Source organism: Eleutherodactylus coqui, chromosome 4, assembly GCF_035609145.1.
Source record: "Eleutherodactylus coqui strain aEleCoq1 chromosome 4, aEleCoq1.hap1, whole genome shotgun sequence".
NCBI classification, from domain to species: Eukaryota; Metazoa; Chordata; class Amphibia; order Anura; family Eleutherodactylidae; genus Eleutherodactylus; species Eleutherodactylus coqui.
In genome coordinates this window covers 282,745,487-282,767,837 of record NC_089840.1, presented here as the reverse complement: position 1 = coordinate 282,767,837, position 22,351 = coordinate 282,745,487, and the positions used below count along the sequence as shown (strand labels likewise).

The 22,351-nt window shown below is 45.3% G+C and overlaps 1 protein-coding gene and 1 pseudogene across 1 annotated transcript in view; both read left to right on the top strand.

Moving 5' to 3' along the window:
• LOC136624412 (oocyte zinc finger protein XlCOF7.1-like) overlaps positions 1-13,831 on the top strand; it is a 34,127-nt gene extending 20,296 nt beyond the window's left edge. Inside the window, exon 5 of the mRNA XM_066598388.1 lies at positions 12,536-13,831. Within this exon, the coding sequence (XP_066454485.1) occupies positions 12,536-13,374 (839 nt within the window). The 3' untranslated portion in view covers positions 13,375-13,831. The remainder of the gene's footprint in view (positions 1-12,535) is intronic.
• Positions 1-22,351, top strand: part of LOC136624334 (zinc finger protein 665-like) — a 330,544-nt pseudogene that overhangs the window by 204,115 nt on the left and 104,078 nt on the right.

The window sequence follows — 22,351 nt, the reverse complement described above, 5'->3', positions numbered from 1 at the left end:
GCAGTACAGGGCAGTTTATAGCAGGGGGCGTCAGCAGCTCTTATCCACGGCTCGTTTGGCTCCTGCGCTCTGTAATCTTACAAGCTGTATGAGTGCCCCCTGGAGGTAGGAAATTACCATCACCGCATGGGAGGAAATCAGCGCAGAACACGTCCTACAATGTGGAAGTAAAAAAGTAAGTTTATTGGGTGAAGTAATTGTCCCATTAGGATGTTATCAGTAGACTAGGCGCTCCACAAATTATTGTACCTGCAGTTAATGGGAAAACCCCTTTAACTATTTAATATTTTTACATATCTGAGCTTGAATAACTACGACAAAAAATATCTCCCGTTTTGGTGGAATAAATGTGCTAAGGATGGACGCCGCCCCTCGCTTGTTGTACTTATTCCAGACTCTGCCTATTCAGCCCCCCGTGAATTTTTTAAAATGCCTACAATCTGCTTTTACACATCAGCTACCGAACCCTCTCAAAACCTAAACCCACAGGAGGGGCGGGGCTTTCTGGCCTTAAGCCTCTATCCTTCTTAGATCGTTCGACTGGCACTTCCACGGGAAGTCTAAACAATGGATTAAGCTAGAAACGGATATTGTTGGAACTTCTCTAAAAATGCTGCCTTGGAGTTTTCCCTCAGCCAGACCCCACAACAATGTTAAATTTTCCCTCTTCGCCCCCGTTCTTGCAGTGTCCCGGCGGCATATACAGCATGGTGGGGTGGTGGTGGTGGGTTGCAACTTTTCCAGTTTGTTTGTAAATGTATTTTTTGTCCATCGGTACAAAGACACCTAATATTTTTCTTTGGTCAATGGTGTTACGTGAAATAGTTTTTTTGCTATTAATATTCATACGGTGATTGTTCACTCGAGTCTGTAATGCGTTTATTGTTCGGCCCACATATTTCAGGCCGCATGGACACTCAAGGAGGTAAGTAATATAGATTGATCCATAGTTTAAAAGATATTGTAGAATATAACTTTTATTCACATCTATATATATAAAGACGAAAGCCCTCACTCACTGACTGACTGACTGACTGACTGACTGACTCGCCAAAAGTTCTCCAACTTCCCGATGTCGTAGGAACATGAATTTTGGCACAAGCATAGATTATCTCCAAAATAGGAAAAGTTAATGGGTCCCAACTCGATTATTCAATTCTAGCGCAAAAGAATTAGCGTCGAAATTTAACGTACATAATCTAAATCTCTCACTTCCCAATGTCATAGAAACTTAAAATTTGGCACGTGCATTGAATATGTCATAAATAGGAAAAGCTAATGGGTCCCAACTCGATTATTCAATTCTATGCGCAAAAGAATTAGCGTCCAAATTTTACGTACGGAATCTAATTCTCTCACTTCCTGGTGTCATAGAAACTCGAAATTTGGCAGGAGCATTGATTATGTCATAAATAGGAAAAGCTAATAGGTCCCAACTCGATTATTCAATTCTATGCGCAAAAGAATTAGCATCCAAATTTTACGTACGGAATGTAATTTTCTCACTTTCCGGTGTCATAGAAACGTGAAATTTGGCACAAGCATTGATTGTGTCTTTAATATGAAAAGTTAATGGGTCCCAAGTCAATTATTCAGTTCTAAGCGCAAAAGAATTAGCGTCCAAATTTTAGGTACGTAATCTAATTCTCTCACTTCCTGATGTCATTTTATATAAAGGAAACGTCGCACGGTTGCCTCCACGTGGTGTTTCCTGGGTAACGCAGAGAACTATGCAAAATGGTGAACATATGTTTTTCTGCTATCTCTAAAGTAACCACAACTTCATAAGATTTTCCGTGTGAACACCAGATAAACACAAGTACCAAATTAACTCGGCCGAAGTCGGGTATATCAGCTAGTCTTTTATAAATATCTCCTTCCTGCTGTGGCAAATATTCTGGCAGCATTTACAATTTTATTTGCCACATCCAAAAGCGTCGTATATGCCCCTCACTCCCCCCCTCCACAAACACATGGATGTACCTGGAATATGAGTTAGGATCTTCCATTTGGGTTGGTGAGAGGGTGCCAGTATATTTTTCAGTTTTATTTCCAGTTTTATCCCCAGTCTACCTCAAGTACCACTTGAGGTCGACTGGGGATATTGTCAGATAGAAAGGGGTCACCTTGTAGGATGCCCCAATGTTTCGATAGGATGTTCCTCAGGTGGGAAGGTTGAGTATTAATGTGGATTCTGAACAATGTTTTGGAGTTCTGCTTCTCAGTTTTCCTAGGTTTCTGTTGTGGATTCTCTAACTGGTTTTGTTGTTGCACTCTTAGCATAGCTGAACTCACCAGCACCCCTGGGTACCCTTTCTCTTTAAAACACTTCTTTTATACATTAGTGACGGAGCCAGATTTTGGACATCTTTTTTTTTTCAAATCCAGATTTTTATAAAATTTTTGAACACATATTAGTACAGTAAACATAGTGTCGTGGCCATAGGTCAAACATTAAATGAACGTGCCTGGGACTATTATAGAAATAGGACGGTAACCTAATCAGGTGAGGCACTTCTGGTATGGCATGACACAACCAAAAAGGAAAGAGGTAACAAACATTGACAGACAAGGGAAGACAGGGAAAAGGGGGGGGGGGGTTCGGGAAAGTGGGGAAGATATCCTGATAAAGTGCCTGTTGTGGGGAGGGGAGAAGGATCTCAGGGTGGGCAACGCCCTAGATGCCTAAGCCTCTCCCGAAGCCTCTCTCCGTCTCTCAGACACCGCCGACGCGCCTCAGTTACCCACCTCTGAAGCCTCAAGAACTTATCGTAGTGCGTATGACACTCCATGGGCCCCAAATCTCCCAGAATTGTCCATGAGAGCCTTTAGACCATCCAGAGAGTTCCTCCAGATTGAAGGTCTGATCCATTCTGTCCTTCCATTGGCTCAAGAGAAGAGGGTTTTTTTGTAGCCACATAAGAGGAATAAGTGCCTTGGCAGCATCAATCGCATGTGCTAGCAATTTTTGTTTCAGGGGATTAAAGTTTCTCGAGGGCCTCCACAAAAACAACACCTCAGGGGTGAGTATGAAGCTCGGGGCTATTTTTTTGGAGGGACACTGTTATCCCTTGCCAGATGATGTTCAGGGCTGGGCAGCTCCACCAAATGTGTAAGAAGGTGCCTGTATCTCCTTCGCATCTCCAACATTTGTTGCAGGGTGCGAGTTTATGATCAGAGAGCCACTGTGGGGTTCTATACCATCTGGCAAGAAGCTTATAATGAGCTTCCTGCGTGATGATGCAAGAAGAAAGCCCATACGCGAGTTTTAAGATTAGCTGGGTCTCATGAGACGTCAGAGTGATATGTAGCTCTTTTTCCCATGAGAAAAGAAACGCTGGTTTAGTGTCTGATAGAGGAGGGAAGCAGTGTTTGCGGATGAAGGCAATCCTCCTGCCGTGTGGCCTATTCTCTTTCACAGCTCTCTCAAAGGTTGTGAGGGGTCTCGTGGAGACAAATTTCCTGGTAAAGTCTCCAATCACTCCCTCCACCTGTGCTCGTTGGAGAAAGGTCAGTGGCTGGCCGGGCAACATGGTCTCCACCACCTCTTTAGGGTTCAAGTGTTCCAAGGACAGAAGCTCACCAAGAGGCTTGCTTCCGAATTTCAGCCAAAGTTTATTTGTGCAAGGGTCCGGCGGTAGTCCCATAAGGGCGGGTAGAGAACTCAGAGGGGTAATCGGAGAGGGCGTTGGAGCCAACGTCTCCCCCCGTAAGTCCCACGCCTCGCAGGGTCCCCTTAACAGGGGATTGAATTTTCTGTTTCTATATATAGCTCTCTTGGGGAACCACAAGTTTCCCATTACTGAGGCTCCGTACATTTCGTTAGTCATCTGATATAGTAGGGGGTCGCCTGAGGGGGAAGTTAGTCTCGACCAGTAGCTAATGTGGGCGGCTATGTAAAAATCATGACTATTGGGCATTCCTATTCCTCCTTCCTCCCTCCTTCTCATCATCAAGCTGTAAACCAGCCTGGGACTCTTCTGTCTCCAGATGAACTTTATGAACAGCGAACGCAGGGTGCTGAAGAAGCTGGATGGTAGTTGGATCGGGAGGGATCTGATATGGTATAGGATTATAGGGAATATGTAGGTTTTTATTAGATTTTTCCTCCCAAACCAGGAAATGTAGGGGACATCGTAGTTTTGTAACAAGGTTTTGATTTTAGCTAACAGTGGTGGGAAGTTTGCTGCATAGAGATCGCCGACCTTCCTAGTCAGTCTTACTCCCAAAAACTCTATTGCCGTGCTGGACTAGGAGAACGGGGATCCCGACACAAAGTTCCCGCATCTAGCTCCCGGGATAGACACGTTCAGTGCGGTTGATTTGTTAAAGTTGATCTTAAAGTTTGAAAGGGTCCCAAAATATTCTAAGCTTGCAATCAGTTTAGGTAAGCCTCTCTCTGGGTTAGTGATTAAAAAGATGATGTCGTCTGCGAAGGCTGTCGCAGAAAGCGTACGTCCCCCAGCCTTCAGTCCCCGTATCTCCCAGTCCAACCTGACACTCTGGAGTAGGGGTTCCAGGGCCAGTATAAACAGAGTAGGGGATAATGGGCACCCCTGACGCGTGCCATTTTTTATCTTAAATGGGGGAGACAGAATATTATTTATTTTTAACCTAGCGTAGGGCTCCGCATATAGAGAGAAGATGGCCCCGACAAAGGGGGGGAAGGGAAGTTGAAGTGGAGGAGGACAGATCTCATATATATCCAATCGACTCTGTCGAAAGCCTTTTCGGCATCGGTGCTTACTAGGGCTAGTGGGATTCCTTTTACATTCGCATAATGCATTGCATGTAGGATACGCATGCAATTGTCCCTCCCCTCCCTTCCCTTCACGAAGCCCGCCTGCTCCCTATCAACCAGGTGCGGGATGTGTTTCTCCATACGCTTGGCGAGTAGTTTGGCCCATAACTTAACATCGAGGTTTATCAAAGAAATGGGCCTGTAGCTACCGCACATCTCCGGGTCCTTGCCCTCTTTGTGTATTAAAGTAGTATGAGCCTCTTGGGCCTGCTTTGGAAGAGGACCACCTTTCAGAAGGTAATTAAATGTTTCCGTTAGGTGCGGAATTAAAGTGGAGCGAAAAGATTTATAATATATGAGAGAGAGGCCATCCGGGCCGGGACTCCTCCCTGGGGGGGAAGAGTCGATGACCCCGATCACCTCCGCCTCCGTCGCCGGGACCAAGAGTTCCTCGGCTGATTCTGTCTCTAGACATGGGAGATGGAGCTTTTTTAAGAACTCTGCTATCTGGCCGCTGGCTTTTGCGATGTCGTCTCGATCCCTCTGGGGGCGCAGATTCTATAATTGGGAATAAAATTGCTGAAATTCCGCCGCAATGTCGGGGGAGAACGTGACTTTCGCTCCTGTCCAGGTTTTTATTGCGTTAATCTGATTCTTAGTGTGGGCTTTTTTGATCATTGCTGACATATATTTACTGCCCCTATTACCTTGTACAAAAACTAGATGTTTAAGGTGGAGGCATCTTTTATTGAATCTTGATTTCAGGCATAATTTTAAGTCTTTTCTAAGGGTGATCAGTTTAGTTAGGTTCTCTTTGCATAGTGAGAGTTTGGTGGAGTATTCTAACTTTGCGATTTGCTTTAATAAATTGTCTATTTCTTTCTGTTGGCTCTTTTTCTTCCTGGCGCCCAGTGCTATCAGTAGGCCTCTAATGAACGCTTTGTGCGTTTCCCACACTATGGCCGGCGACTGGTCCCCTCCTGTATTGAGCTTAAAGAATTCGTCTAGTTGTTTTGCGAGTGCCGTCTTATCTTCCTCAGAGTCTAACAGGGAAGGGTTCAGTCGCCATCTCCACTCCCGGGGTGTGTTGCATAGAGGTTTTAAATCTACGTGCAATGGGGCGTGGTCAGAGATGGTAGTAGCGGCGATGGATGAATCAGCCAGAAAAGGTAGAAGCTTTGAAGCAATGAGAATATAGTCTAGCCTCTGAAATGAGGCGTGTACCTGAGAAAAGTAGGTATAATCCTTAACGGAGGGAAAGCACTGGCGCCACGCATCGACCAATCCCATCTCTGAGAGAGAGCGGTGCAATCGCCTCAGTTTGGTTTGAGAGATCTGAGAACGTCACACAGATGACTCTAACAGAGGATTCATTGTGAGGTTAAGATCTCCGCCCAATATAATGGGGCCCACCGCAAACTCCCTGAGAGTCTCCAGTTGCCCGACCAGCCACGAGACCTGATTAGCGTTTGGTGTGTATAGGTTGGCCAAGGTGATCTTAAAGTTGTTAATGTGCCCTCTTAGGTAGATGACCCTGCCCTCTCCATCCATGTGTTGCGCTTCGCATGTGAAGGGAATGGACCTATGAAACAGGATGGAGACCCCCTTGGAAGCTGATGTTGGGTGTGGGTTGTGGAAGCCCTGCGAGAACAATTTGCCCGGTAAGGCTAAGCACCTACCCCTCTTGTAGTGAGTTTCCTGAAGGAAGGCGATTTTTGTGCCGTATTTTCGGAGTAGTTGGGCTACATTATGCCGCTTGAAGGGAGAGTTGAGCCCTCTCACATTAAAGGAGGAGAGGCGGAGTCTATCATCTGCAGCTGGTCGGAGAGGCGGAGGCATGGCGTGTCACAGAGGAGACCTAAAGAATAGAAAGACTGGTATATCAGTAGAACTATATTTGCTATACAGGATATCGGGAATGAGGAGGATAGATATAGGGAGAGGGCAGACGCCCAGGGTGGAAGGAAGACACACAGGAGAGGGGTAACACAGCAACTAAATATATAGATTAGTTATGAAAAAGACCAATTAGTCCTAGGACAGTCAGTGGGGGGGGGGGGGGGGTGCAAGGCGGTATAACCCACTAAAGGTGGGAAACTGGTATGGAATCAATACCAGGCAGAGGTACCGAGTTGCACGAAGCCTGCCCTGACAGACACCCTAGAGGATCTAGTTAAGAAACAGAATATCAAACACGAAAGAGATAACATAAGTGAGTCAGGAGAGGGGCATGAGAAGCCCTCAGCCAATTACGGAGAGGAGGAGAAACCATCAGTAAGTCCAGCAAGGCCAATGGGGAGTTCCTTGCGGGTCGGCCGGGGCCACAGCGTGTAAGTTTCAGGACTCAGACCAAGTCCACCCTCTGTTCCAAAACGCTCTGGTATGTAAAAAGTCAAGCCTTCAACTCCCTACTGGGAGTTCCGCAGGAGATCAACAAGCCAGACTGTGTGTATAAAGAGATTCAGTCTCCTGCTGGAGTGGTATCACGGCTTTTCTTTTTCTTGCTCCTGGGCGACTTTGCAGGTCCGGCTGTATTCCATGCCGCCGGGGAAGGGAGCTCAGGCAATTTCGTCAGCTCCGGGAGCGGGAACCAGCACGGAAGGTCTACCGGCTCTATGTCTAAGAACTGCCAGCACGCCGGCAGATCTCCCGGATCTCTGACATTGAACCTACGGCCTTTATGCGAAATGCCCAGACCAAACGGAAATAGCCAGGCGTATTTGATTCCTCTATCCTTGAGTACGTCCAGGAGTGGCCGGAGGAGGCGGCGCTTGGCCAGGGTAGTGGGGGCAAGGTCCTGGAATATCTGCAGGGGTACCTCTGAATATTTTAAATCTCTGTAGCTTCTAGCGGCCCTCAGTATGGCGAACGCGTCCTGAAAGGACAACAATTTGCAAATCACGTCTCTTGGAGGCTCTGTGTTCGCCGGGAGGGGTCTGAGGGCCCTATGTATCCGTTCTATCGTGATCTGGGCGACTCTCTGGGCCAAGTAAAGTTGAAAAAATTTATTTTGCCACTTTAGAGAGGCAGTCCGTGGCCCACGATTCCGGTAGCCCTTTGATGCGTATATTACACCTCCTGCTTCTATTTTCTAAGTCCTCCTGCATCAATAGGGCTCTATTAATATGGTTATGGTGCTCCTGCAGGATCTGTGCCATTTCGGTGGCATGGCTAGTTAAGGAAGAGGTGGAGGTCTCCAGGTCTTCTACCCGCCTTCCCAGGTGCCTGATGTCCTCCTTAATTTCACCCAATTCAGACATGATGGGATGTAAAGCTTTCATAATGAGGTCTTTCATAAAGCCTCTTGAAACAGCCTCTCCATCTTCGCTGTGCGAGATAGCCCCCTCCTCCCCCTCCTTACTGTGAGCTGCTGCGGAGGTCTGTGCCGGCGCCATCTTGGCAGGGAATAGCGGTGAGCGGGAACTCTTTTCTTTTAAGTAGGGCTGCATATCCGCCTGTCCCCTGCTCGCCCGCGGGGTCCCTGTGTGTTCCGGTCCCCTCTCCTTCCCGACTCTCCTCATATCAGCTCTTCAGCTCGCTGCTGTGAGCCTCTTTGGGTGTCTTGCCGCCGGAGCTCTGCACTCAGTCGGCCATACAGCGCAGCGGTCAGGCTCCGCCCCCCCAGATTTTGGAAATCTGACATGTCGTTCAACATAGCATAACTCAGTGAAGGTTTTGCATATCCAAGTGATTCTGACATTGTTTTTTCGCCACATGTTGTACTTCATTTACGTTGCAAAAATAGACCGATTTAATTCGTGTATGTTTATTAAAAGTACCAATACTGGAAAAAAAATTAAAAATTATCATTTTTTTCACATTTTCAACTGTAATATGTGCAGACATACTGTACAAATTTTTGATAGGATATATATTTCCATCTGTTTACTTTATTCTGAATGCACATTTGAAAAACTTTTGTGTTTTTTTTAACCATTTAGATGACGTACAAATTTAACATTAATTTTCAGCATTTTGAGGAACACTTTGTTTTCCTGCACCAAGCCAAGTTTGCAGCGGCTCATAAGTGTCACAATGATAGATACCCTCCTAAATGACCCTATTTTAAAAACGACACCCCTTAATGTATCCACTTAGGGGGGTCGTGTGTATTTTGACCCCACAGTCTTTTTTTCAGAAATTAATTAAATTTAGAGAAGAAAAAATAAAATTTCATATTTTTGCAAATATGTCATTTTAAATACATTTTTTCCTATAGTGCACATGAAAATAAGAATTGACCCCCCAAAATGGATACTCCTGTTTCTCCCGTCTTCAGAAATATACTCATTGTGGCCCTAATGTGATATCTGGATGCACCACGGGGCCCAAAATGGAAGGAGTAGTCAGTGTCTTTCAGAACATAAATTTTCCTTGAAGGCGTTTTAGGCTCCATAGCACTTTTGTTGAGCTCTTGAGCGGCCAAACCCAAAGAGAACCCCCACAAATGACCCCATTTTAAAAACTAGACCCCTTAACAAATGTATCTAGGGGTTTACTGCCCATTTTGACGCCACAGTTTTTGAATGAATTCAAGCAAAGCAAAAGGAAAAAATTGTGATTTTCATTTTTTTGGCAATTTTGTCAATTTAAAAACAGTTTTTTTTTGTACAGTGTACATAGGAATGAACACTTTAACCCCAAAATGGATCCCCCCGTTTGTCCCGTGTTCAGAAACATACCCATTGTGGCCCTAATCTACTTACAGGACACATGGCAAGGCCTATAATGGAAGGAGCACCCGTTGGATTGCAGGGCACAACTGAATAAATTCCTGGCCCCACTGCTCACTTGTCTATATATATAAAGTTGAGTGTATGTCTGCCTGTGTGTCTGTCTGTCTGTTTGTCCTTTATGCGCTACTACACCATTCATCCGATCGCCATAAAACTTTGGGAAGTTGTTGAGTACACTCCTGGGAAGATTATAGGCATAGTACATTTATGCTACGATAAATGGCGCGCATGCGTGCGTCGTCGTCAGTTACGCCCCCCCCCCCACGTATCTCTCACTTCCCAATGTCATAGAAACTTAAAATTTGGCACGTGCATTGAATATGTCATAAATAGGAAAAGCTAATGGGTTCCAACTCGATTACTCAATTCTATGCACAAAAGAATTAGCGTCCAAATTTTACGTACGGAATCGAATTCTCTCGCTTCTCAATGTAATAGAAACAAGAAATTTGGCACGGGCATTGAATATGTCATAAATAGGAAAAGCTAATGGGTCCCAACTCCATTATTCAATTCTATGCGCCAAAGAATTAGCATCCAAATTTTACGTACAGAATCTAATTTTCTCGCTTTCCGGTGTCATAGAAACGTGAAATTTGGCACGAGCATTGATTATGTCATAAATAGGAAAAGCTAATGGCTCCCAACTCGATTATTCAATTCTATGCGCAAAAGAATTAGCGTCCAAATTTTACGTACGGAATCGAATTCTCTCGCTTCCCAATGTAATAGAAACTCGAAATTTGACACGAGCATTGATTATGTCATAAATAGGAAAAGTTAATGGGTCCCAACTCGATTATTCAATTTTAGGCGAAAAAAATTGGCATCCAAATTTTACGTACGGAATCTAATTTTCTCGCTTCCCAATGTCATAGAAACTTGAAATTTGGCACGAGCATTGATTATGTCATAAATAGGAAAAGTTACTGGGTCCCAACTCGATTATTTAATTCTAAGCGCAAAAGAATTGGCGTCCAAATTTTACCTACGGAATCTAATTTTCTCGCTTCCCAATGTCATAGAAACTTGAAATTTGGCACGAGCATTGATTATGTCATAAATAGGAAAAGTTACTGGGTCCCAACTCGATTATTTAATTCTAAGCGCCAAAGATTTAGCGTCCAAATTTTATGTACGGAATCTAATTTTCTTGCTTCCCAATGTCATAGAAACTTGAAATTTGGCACTGGCATTGATTATGTCATAAATAGGAAAAGTTAATGGGTCCCAACTCGATTATTAAATTTTAAGCGCAAAACAATTGGCGTCCAAATTTTACGTACGGAATCGAATTTTCTCGCTTCCCAATGTAATAGAAACTTGAAATTTGGCACGAGCATTGATTATGTCATAAATAGGAAAAGTTAATGAGAAGTTGTTGAGTACACTCCTGGGAAGATTACTGGCATATTACATCTATCCTACGATAGGTGGCGCGCACGCGTGCGAGCGTCGTCGACAGTTATGCCCCCCCAGACAAAGATCGTTTGATTTCCATCTCAAGCACAAAAGCAAAAGGCATTACAAGCAACGGGATGCGTGTTCAACTACAAAATGATGCATCCGCCGAACGTATCACAAGACAATTCCTGGATATTGAGAATGCTGAGGTAAAATAAAAGCTGTGCTGTGATTGGTTGCTATATATTATACCGCTGAGGTAAAATGAATGCTGTGCTGTGATTCGTTGCTATTTTTTATATTGCTGAGGCAGAATAAAAGTTGCGCTGTGATTGGTTGTTATTTCTCTTACTGCTGACGTAACATGAAAGCAGCACTGTGATTGGTTCTTATATTTTATACTGCTGAGGTAACATATAAGCTGCCCTGTGATTGGGTGTTATATATTATAAAGCTGAGGTAACATGAAAACTGCACTGTGATTGGTTGTTATATATTATACCACTGAGGTAACCTAAAAAAGCTGCGCTTTGATTGGTTGTTATCTAGATATATAAAAACGAATGTATGTCTGTCTGTCTTCGCAGCAACGCGCGACGGGTAAGCTAGTATATTATAAAGCTGAGGTAACATGTAAGCTGCGCTGCGATTGGTTGTTATATATTATACCACTGAGGTAAAATAAAAAAGCTGCGCTGTGATTGGTTCATATATAGATATATGAAAACGAATGTATGTATGTAATAATGTGAACTGTGTGGTATTTCCGAAGACAGGGGTAATTACGGGGGCTGGTTGGGATGGGTATCCATTGGATAGCGCCGATTTACATTGCCCTGGGGACTGCCCGCAGCCCAAGATGACAGCTCCATGCTGTCGGCTACCTGCGGGCACCGACAACATGAAGCTGACACGTCCTCAGCTAAGAGGGTATTAATCCTAAGAGGACTCATGTTTCTACGTCCTCTAGGATTAAAGCCCACTTAGTGAGGACGTAGAATTCCGATGGGTCCGTCACTAAGGGGTTAAAATTTTGCAGATTTGTGTGTAAAAAATAAAAGTATGGGGGTTCTGGAGAAATAATATAAAATGTGGCACTCGTTTGTTATTAAGTATACTTAATCTGTATAAAGAGCATGTGCAAGACGAGCATGCGCACAAAATTGCATCTAGAAATTTACCTCTGCTTCCGGTTAAGCGTGTACCGGGATATAGCTCAGCAGCTACTTTCTTCTGGATGCACGCACGTACACACTTCCGGTCGCCCCAGTTCTAAGAAGTACCTGATACTTTTATCATGTCTCTGTGTCATATGCTCATGGGAGGTGGCAGATTAGTCAGTAAGCCCTCCGACTCGCGTTGCATCTCCTGTATTGTATCTATTGTCCTACGCTAATGGAATAAACACCAGAAGGTACCGACCCTCCAAAAGAAACCTGGAGGAACGGGTGATAATTTAGAGGCTAACCTGGATTCTTGAGGAGGTTTGCTACTCTCTGCAAACCCCTTATTCAAGTAAGTAAAACCTCATACATAAAAGAGCACAGGGTTTTTGTAACTTGTCTTTTTCACAATTTGTATGAATATTTTATATAGACATTTTTATAAAATATTGATATAATTGTAATGTTAAAATCTGTTTTATTCTTGGCAGATGACGACATCAGGAGCTCAGAGGAACATTTGATATCTTCAGGTTTTACAGTGGAAGATGATGGTAACATACAAGATACACACGAAGAGCCTGCCATTATCCCAGATGTACCCTCAGCCCTTCCCAGCAAACATCTGTCATCTGATCCTTTTATAGAGGTTCCATCTTCTAATTCATCACAGACTAGTGAGCAACATAACATTTACAGAAGAGATGTTAAAGAAGAAACAGTTGTCACAGGGAAGAAGCCATTTTCTTGTTTTGTCTGTGGGAAATGTTTTACCAAGAAATCAGGTCTTGTTGATCATCAGAGAATTCACACAGGAGAGAAGCCATTTTCATGTTCAGAATGTGGGAAATGTTTTGCTCAGAAATCATCCCTTGTTAATCATCAGAGAATTCACACAGGAGAGAAGTCATTTTCATGTTCAGAATGTGGGAAATGTTTTGCTCGGAAATCATCCCTTGTTGATCATCAGAGAATTCACACAGGAGAGAAGCCATTTTCATGTTCAGAATGTGGGAAATGCTTTACCACAAAATCATATGTTGTTGATCATCAGAGAATTCACACAGGAGAGAAGTCAATTTCATGTTCAGAATGTGGGAAATTCTTTACCAGAAAATCACATCTTGTTAATCATCAGAGAATTCACACAGGAGAGAAGTTATTTGCATGTTCAGAATGTGGGAAATGTTGTACCAGAAAATCACATCTTGTTGATCATCAGAGAATTCACACAGGAGAGAAGCCATTTACATGTTCAGAATGTGGGAAACGTTTTGCTAAGAAATCATCCCTTGTTGATCATCAGAAAATTCACACGAGTGAGAGGTGATTTTTGTGTTGCACACGAGAAATACCCATAAAGGGGATCTTGTTAAACATCAGAGAATTCACACAGGGGAGACAACATTTTTATATTCTGACTGTTGTCAATATTTTTAAGACAAATCAGATCTTGTTAACTATAAGAGAACTCACACAGGGGAAAACCTGCATTTATGTGCAGATTGTTGGAAATATTTTAGCTATACATCTTGTTAGACGTTGGAGAATTCACACGTGGCAGCAGTGACTATGGACTATGGAAAACTTACACGGAGAACCCATATTTTAGAATCTGCTTGTCTTCTTGAGTTATCGTGATTGAAAACCTCGTCCGCCTCATGTGAACTTCTGTTACCAACCATTAAGATGATCTCAGTTGTATACTAGATTTATTAATATCATGAAAAGTCATACAATTAGTGGTTTCCATATTATATAATTCAATAAACCTTTATTAACAATCAGCATATCATCCCTAACTCAAAAGTGGTTGCAGGTATTGAAAAAAAATGACTGCGCCTATCAATTTCTGATGGAATTCTGCCCTTTAATCATCCATCCCATGATCCTCTTTCCATTGAAGTTTTTTGAACTTAATGTATAAGAACCCACTCGCATATGTTTTATTCTGTCCTTATCCTGGCCGGCGCCTATTACTCCCTATCTACTGAGCCAAACTATTTGGTTTGTTTTTGTTTTTTTCTGGATTACAGATTTGTAGCTGAATTTAGTTGAGATTTAAAGGGATCGTCCAGTTGTCAACTATTCATGGCTCATTCTCAAGATCAGTCATGAATAATAGATCTGTTGAGTCTATCACTGGGGCCCCTAGTGATCAGCTGTTCTCTGGGCCAGTGTGCTCAAGCACAGTCTCATTATTGGAATCGCAAAGCCTAAGAGTGAACCTGTAACCCCCCCTCTTCCCGCCTGATTCAATATCCGCTTTTTTTTTATTGCAAGGGTTTTATCACTCAGGCTGTTTTAGAGGTATTCACCCTTTTACTTAAAGGAGTTGTCTCACGCCGAAACGGGTTGTTTTTTTTTTTTTAATAGCCCCCCCCGTTCGGCGCGAGACAAACCCGATGCAGGGATTAAAAAAAACAAACAGATAGTACTTACCCGAATCCCCGCGGTCCGGCGTCTTCATACTTACCTTGTGAAGATGGCCGCCGGGATCTTCACCCTCGGTGGACCGCAGGGCTTCTGTGCGGTCCATTGCCGATTCCAGCCTCCTGAGTGGCTGGAATCGGCACACGTGACGGGGCGGAGCTACGAGGAGCCGCTCTCCGGCACGAGCTGCCCCATTCAGAAGCAAGAAGACCGGACTGCGCAAGCGCGTCTAAAATCGCCAGAAGAGGCGATTTTAGACGGATCCATGGAGACCAGGACGCCAGCAACGGAACAGGTAAGTGAAATAACTTCTGTATGGCTCATAATTAATGCACGATGTACATTACAAAGTGCATTAATATGGTCATACAGAAGTGTATAACTCCACTTGCTGCCGCGAGACTACTCCTTTAAAGCAATTTCCTCTAGGGCTATGATTAAAGCACTGCTTGCATTGCACAAAGTAGACTTTCTGACTGTAGGTGTTGCTTTTATCAGCTTTTTAAGAGGCCCCAATTGCAGTGTAATCCCTCAGACATCTTGTCAGCACAATGTGCAGAGTTTACAATAGTTAGTAGGATGATTAACTCACTTCTTAGAGGCAGTTTTCTTTTGAATGTACACCGCCGCTAAAGCTGGTGGAAACAACCCCGTGCTTAAGAGGAGTTCCTCTGTTGTGCCTTCTCTTAAATCTACTACCAAATTCCTGTAAGGCTCTCATGTGGCATACTCAAAAGCTTCTAGGAAGAACCATGTCTTCCTGGGTACGTCTGTCTTGTTAGTGTGACAATTTGCAGCTGATCGCCGGGATTATTAAAAAGGTTTTTAAATTTATCGGTCTACTTTTTTTTAACCTTGATTAAATATGTTCTGTACCAGATAGAGAATGCTTAGATTTCTGCGATGCACATACTTGGTGAATGCCTTTCATATTTCACAAGCGCTCTGTCATATAAAGAGATTGAGAAAGTGTCCCCCCAGCTGTCCAGTATCAATCAGTTGTCGTTCAGGACAATAGAAAAGTTGAGCTGACAACCTTTGCCCCTTGAATCTACTCTAATGATAGATAGATAGTTAGATACTAGATAGATGGATAAAGATATGAGATGGGTAAATTATAATGTTCTAATCCCCCCTTCCTCTTGTGTAATTGGCAAGCCTTTGATATACAAGAGGACAGGAAATCCTTTGTTCCAATGTCAATACAAGTGGCCTTTTGACAGGTAGATGCTGATTTGCTCTCCCCAGGCTGGTGGTTGTTGCCTTTAGAGAGATAATTGTATTACCTCCCCATACCTCACCCCAAGCTCAGGAATTCCCCTCAAACTACGTAAACTCATACCTGGTTATGATTTCTGCCTCATGCTTGATATTCATGCATAGATAAAATCATGACAAGAAATATGGCAGCATATCTTCATGATTAGAGACCCTCCCACCGAGATATGACTGAAACTAGGGAATTACGATTTTTGAGTTCCTACAAATCCGACCCTCCCTTCTCTGTATGACCTCAGAGGGGTGGGGAGAAGGTGTGTATTGGGGGACCCCACAGTTCTAACCGGTCAATCCATGGAGCTATACTTCGGTATATGGGCGTCCCTCTGTTCTGGATCCCTTTGGGCCGTGTATCCCAAAATCTGGTAACTTTCTTTTATTTTATTCCTGTTTATTTCTAAAATACTGCTGAGTGTTTATTGCCTGTATGTCCTTATTCTCCCCATGTAACAACCTTTTTGTATATCTTTATACATACTATATATTTTGGCACTACTAGATCTTTTGTAGAATAAATCTAGAATTTATCAGTTCAAGCCCTGTCAGGTTTAAAAGCAAACCATATTCTCCGAAGATTGTATCAATAATTCATAAATCGAGTTCCAGTGTACCATTGACAAACTAGTAGTTGCAGTGTTTTATTTCTATGCGTATTGTAGAGTTCTGGAGTGCATTATAACGGATCAGGTGGATGATTTGAGCCTTCACTTGGCATGCGTGCAGGAGTCCAGTAAAGTTGGGTACATATCAGCCTGTATTCTAACGACTTCAAGCTTGGAATACTGCTAGGGTGATTGAGGACCGAGGCGGGATCAATTGGCATCGTCCCTTCTCCTCTCTTCTCCTGTCCAGTGTGGGAAAAATTGGTTTGCAGTGCAGGGCCAGGCAGATTGCTGTAGCATTGTGGTCGTAGGTGATGGTCGCTTGTCCGCTGTGTACAGCATTCACAGCTTCTACAAATGAATGTATGCAGTCTAAATTCACAAACCTAAAATGATCAACATAGTAATATAGTATGCTAAGCTAAAAAAGACAAATGTCCAGCCTATTAACCCCCTTCTTCCCTGTTGATCCAGAAGAAGACAAAGATAAACTCTTGGAACTGTATGATGTTTCACTAACCGTAATGCAATAGTCACATTTATGGAATACAATTGAACTGGATGAGGGCGACTTTTTTATCTCTAAACATGGCAATGTGAACTTCCGGTTCTGACGCCATGCTTTATGGTATTTATTTTTGTTTCGATTTTTATTGTTGGTTAGTGTTTTAAAGTCTTCCTAAACGTTGCTGTTAAAAAGTAGTTATATAGGGACCTTTGGTCTCCGTCGGATAGAATTTACTGGGTAATTTAAGGTTGGTGGTTAATGGTTTTTTAGTTGGAGTGGTGTCTTCAAGTATGGAGTCCTCTAAGGGCTCTCTCAGTTTTATAACTCTACAGTATGATCCCTCAGATGGGAGTTTGATCTAATTTAGTGAGTAGAATCTCTTTAGTGTCAATTTTCTTACAAAGTGATTAAGGTCTATAAAGAGTTCGAAAAGATCAGGCTCGCTTGATGGACTAAAGGACAAGCCCCTGGATAGTAATTCCACTTCTTTTTTTCAACATGTATCCAGAGATATTGAATATACCCAATTTTATCGCTTCGTCATTGGAGTTTGTATCTTCCGAATTGTTTTTAGATATTTTTGATTTCTGGCGTGTTTTTCTCCCTGCCCGTTCGCCACTTCTTCTCCTCCTTTTTCTGATCTGTTGCGTGGCTGATAAAAGTGAGTAATTTTTGAACATCCCATCGGGTTGTTCCCAATGGTTTTCAGTAGTGTTTTTCCTTTGGGGTTCAGGGACAGCACAGAACTCCGTGTGACCCGGTGTTGCTTATTAGACCCTCTGTTTCTGAAAGTCGAAGGGTTGTCTCCCCTAAAAAAGATGTTATCGGGGTAGTAACATGATTTGCATTGTTGGTAATCTCAAATGATTAGCTAGTTGGAAGGATAGGATCAATATTAATATTGGTTCTAAGAGGGGTATTTTCCTTACTTTGTAGGAAATTGATCAAATCTGACGGACTTCCTGCGATATTCTCCAGAGCTGGTGGTTCTAAACGCATATCTGAATATATTGGGAATTGGGTGAGTTGGTTGAAGAGTTAGTTGGGGACGGTTTATCCAATGGAACTTGTGTTATGTTTTCTCCAGAGGAGTTCGAATTATTAGAAATAACGTACTCGTCCGAGCTTGATGCTCGGGCGAATATTAGGGTGTTCGGGATGCTCGTTACTCGTAACGAGTACCACGCGATGTTCGGGTTACTTTCACTTTCCTCTCTGAGACGTTAGCGCGCTTTTCTGGCCAATTGAAAGACAGGGAAGGCATTACAACTTCCCCCTGCGTCATTCAAGCCCTATACCACCCCCCTGCTGTGAGTGGCTGGGGAGATCAGGTGTCACCCGAGTATAAAAATCGGCCCCTCCCGCGGCTCGCCTCAGATGCGTTGTGACAGAGATCAGGGACAGTGGTATCGTGTTGGAGCTGCTGTAGGGAGAGTGTTAGGAGTTAGTGTAGGCTTCAAGAACCCCAACGGTCCTTCTTAGGGCCACATCTAACCGTGTGCAGTACTGTGGAGGCTGCCTTTTGCAGTGGTGCACATTTTATTTTTTTTGCTATATCAGCCGTGCAGAGCATTGCGCCCTGCAGTAATACTACAGGGACAGAAGTAGTGGTTAGGCAGGGAGAGTGTTAGGAGTTAGTGTAGGCTTCAAGAACCCCAACGGTCCTTCTTAGGGCCACATCTAACCGTGTGCAGTACTGTGGAGGCTGCTGTTAGCAGTGTTGCACATTTTTTTCCCCCAAATCGGCCGTGCAGAGCATTGCGCCCTGCAGTAATACTACAGGGACAGAATTGTGTAGGCAGGGCCAGAAGACATATTTTATTGATTGAATATAGTCAGTGGGCCTTTCCTTTAAAAAAAAAAAGGGAAAAAATTCTATTTGGCCTGCCTCTGACAGTCCTCAGCGTTCTGGGTACGTGTGTGCTGGGTGGAGAACGTAAAAAAAATCATACGCAGCCAGCTAAGTTTAACAGCAGGCTTGCGCCAATTTATTTCCTGGCTGGGAAATCACCGCTCTACTGCAGTTAATAACAGTGCAAGACTGCAGTTCTGTGACACACTGCAGGGCCAGAACACATTTATTATTGATTGAATATAGTCAGTGGGCCTTTCCTTTAAAAAAAAAAAGGGAAAAAATTCTATTTGGCCTGCAGGCTTGCGCCAATTTATTTCCTGGCTGGGAAATCAAATCACTGGTAATACACCATGCTGAGGGGTAGGGGTAGGCCTATGGGACGTGGACGCGGGCGAGGACGCGGAGGCCCAAGTCAGGGTGTGGGCACAGGCCGAGCCAATGTGGTGGCCAGGGGTAGAGGCAGGGCCAGACCGAATAATCCACCAACTGGTTCCCAAAGCGCCCCCTCGCGCCATGCCACCCTGCAGAGGTCAAGGTGCTCTACGGTGTGGCAGTTTTTCACAGAGACGCCTGACGACCGACGAACAGTGGTGTGCAACCTTTGTCGCGCCAAGATCAGCTGGGGAGGCATCACCACCAGCATGCGCAGGCATATGATGGCCAAGCACCCCACAAGGTGGGACGATGCCCATTCACCGCCTCCGGTTTGCACCACTGCCTCTCCCCCTGTGCCCCAACCTGCCACTGAGATCCAACCCCCCTCTGAGGACACAGGCAGTACCGTCTCCTGGCCTGCACCCACACCATCACCTCCGCTGTCCTCGGCCCCATCCAGCAATGTCTCTCAGCGTAGCGTCCAGACGTCGCTAGCGCCACAGTTTGAGCGCAAGCGCAAGTACGACGCCACGCACCCGCACGCTCAAGCGTTAAACGTGCACATTGCAAAATTGATCAGCCTAGAGATGCTGCCGTATAGGCTTGTGGAAACGGAGGCTTTCAAAAGCATGATGGCGGCGGCTGCCCCGCGCTACTCGGTTCCCAGTCGCCACTACTTTTCCCGATGTGCCGTCCCAGGCCTGCACGACCACGTCTCCCGCAACATTGTACGCGCCCTCACCAACGTGGTTACTGCCAAGGTCCACTTAACAACAGACACGTGGACAAGCACAGGCGGGCAGGGCCACTATATCTCCCTGACGGCACATTGGGTGAATTTAGTGGAGGCTGGGACAGAGTCAGCGCCTGGGACCGCTCACGTCCTACCCACCCCCCGAATTGCGTGCCCCAGCTCGGTGGTGGTATCTGCGGGGGTGTATGCTTCCTCCACTAAACCACCCTCCTCCTCCTCCTACGCAACCTCTTTCTCGCAATCAAGATGTGTCAGCAGCAGCAGCACGTCGCCAGCAGTCAGTGTCACGCGGCGTGGCAGCACAGCGGTGGGCAAGCGTCAGCAGGCCGTGCTGAAACTACTCAGCTTAGGAGATAGGAGGCACACGGCCCACGAACTGCTGCAGGGTCTGACAGAGCAGACCGACCGCTGGCTTGCGCCGCTGAGCCTCCAACCGGGCATGGTCGTGTGTGAGAACGGCCGTAACCTGGTGGCGGCTCTGCAGCTCGGCAGCCTCACGCACGTGCCATGCCTGGCCCATGTCTTTAATTTGGTGGTTCAGCGCTTTCTGAAAAGCTACCCCCACTTGTCATACCTGCTCGGAAAGGTGCGCCAGCTCTGCGCACATTTCCGCAAATCGCACACGCACGCTGCCACCCTGCGGACCCTGCAACATCGGTTTAATCTGCCAGTGCACCGACTGCTGTGCGACGTGCCCACACAGTGGAACTCTACGCTCCACATGTTGGCCAGACTCTATGAGCAGCGTAGAGCTATAGTGGAATACCAACTCCAACCTGCGCGGCGCAGTGGGAGTCAGCCTCCTCAATTATTTACAGAAGAGTGGGCCTGGTTGGCAGCCATCTGCCAGGTCCTTGGAAAATTTGAGGAGTCTACCCAGATGGTGAGCGGGGATGCTGCAATCATTAGCGTCACCATTCCTCTGCTATGCCTCTTGAGAAGTTCCCTGCAAAGCATAAATCCAATAAAAGTAAAAAGGTTCCTGCGCTCCTTTAGGACCCAATTCCACCAGGGATTGGAATTGCCAATAAATGAGTAAGTTAAAAACTTTTCTTTATTCCATATCCAAGTACAGTGCAACGCGTTTCGTCGCATATAGCGACTTTCTCAAGCACAATCATAAAACACTCACATACATTAAACATATATATATATATACAACAATCTTATGTGTTTGTATTAATTACCTTAGTGCTCCTCCTTTCTCCCGCAGGCACGTCTGTCTGCTGTCATGCCGGCGTCCTACTCCGTGCCGCCCACGTGACCAATCACGTGTGTCAACCTGGCGCGATGACGTCATCACGCCAACGTAGCCCCGACATCCACAGTGGAACGCATGGAGTAAGTGTATTCCCTGCGCTCCTCTCGGCCGTCTCATCAGTGGTAGCGTGACGACGTCATCACGCTCCACCAGAGCAGGCTCCAATGATGTGGAACGCTGTGCTGGAGCACATTAACTCCCTCCTTACCTAACGCTAGCTATATATAACGATATAATCGCACACGCACGCTGCCACCCTGCGGACCCTGCAACATCGGTTTAATCTGCCAGTGCACCGACTGCTGTGCGACGTGCCCACACAGTGGAACTCTACGCTCCACATGTTGGCCAGACTCTATGAGCAGCGTAGAGCTATAGTGGAATACCAACTCCAACCTGCGCGGCGCAGTGGGAGTCAGCCTCCTCAATTATTTACAGAAGAGTGGGCCTGGTTGGCAGCCATCTGCCAGGTCCTTGGAAAATTTGAGGAGTCTACCCAGATGGTGAGCGGGGATGCTGCAATCATTAGCGTCACCATTCCTCTGCTATGCCTCTTGAGAAGTTCCCTGCAAAGCATAAAGGCAGACGCTTTGGAATCAGAAACGGAGGCGGGGGAAGACAGTATGTCGCTGGATAGTCAGAGCAACCTCATGTCTATATCTCAGCGCGGTGAGGAGGAGGAGGAGGAGGAGGAGGAGGGGCAAGACACAGCTTGGCCCACTGGTGAGGGTACACATGCTGCTTGCCTGTCATCCTTTCAGCGTGTATGGCCAGAGGAGGAGGAGGGGGAGGAGCATGAGGAGGAGGGGGAGGAGACAGCTTGGCCCACTGCTGAGGGGACAGATGCTGCTTGCCTGTCATCCTTTCAGCGTGTATGGCCAGAGGAGGAGGAGGGGGAGGAGCATGAGGAGGAGGGGGAAAAGACAGCTTGGCCCACTGCTGAGGGTACAGATGCAGCTTGCCTGTCATCCTTTCAGTGTGTATGGCCAGAGGAGGAGGAGGAGGATCCTGAAAGTGATCTTCCGAGTGAGGACAGCCATGTGTTGTGTACAGGTACCCTGGCACACATGGCTGACTTCATGTTAGGATGCCTTTCTCGTGACCCTCGCGTTACACGCATTCTGGCCACTACGGATTACTGGGTGTACACACTGCTCGATCCACGGTATAAGGAGAGCCTTTGCACTCTCATTCCCGAAGAGGAAAGGGGTTCGAGAATGATGCTATACCTTATGGCGCTG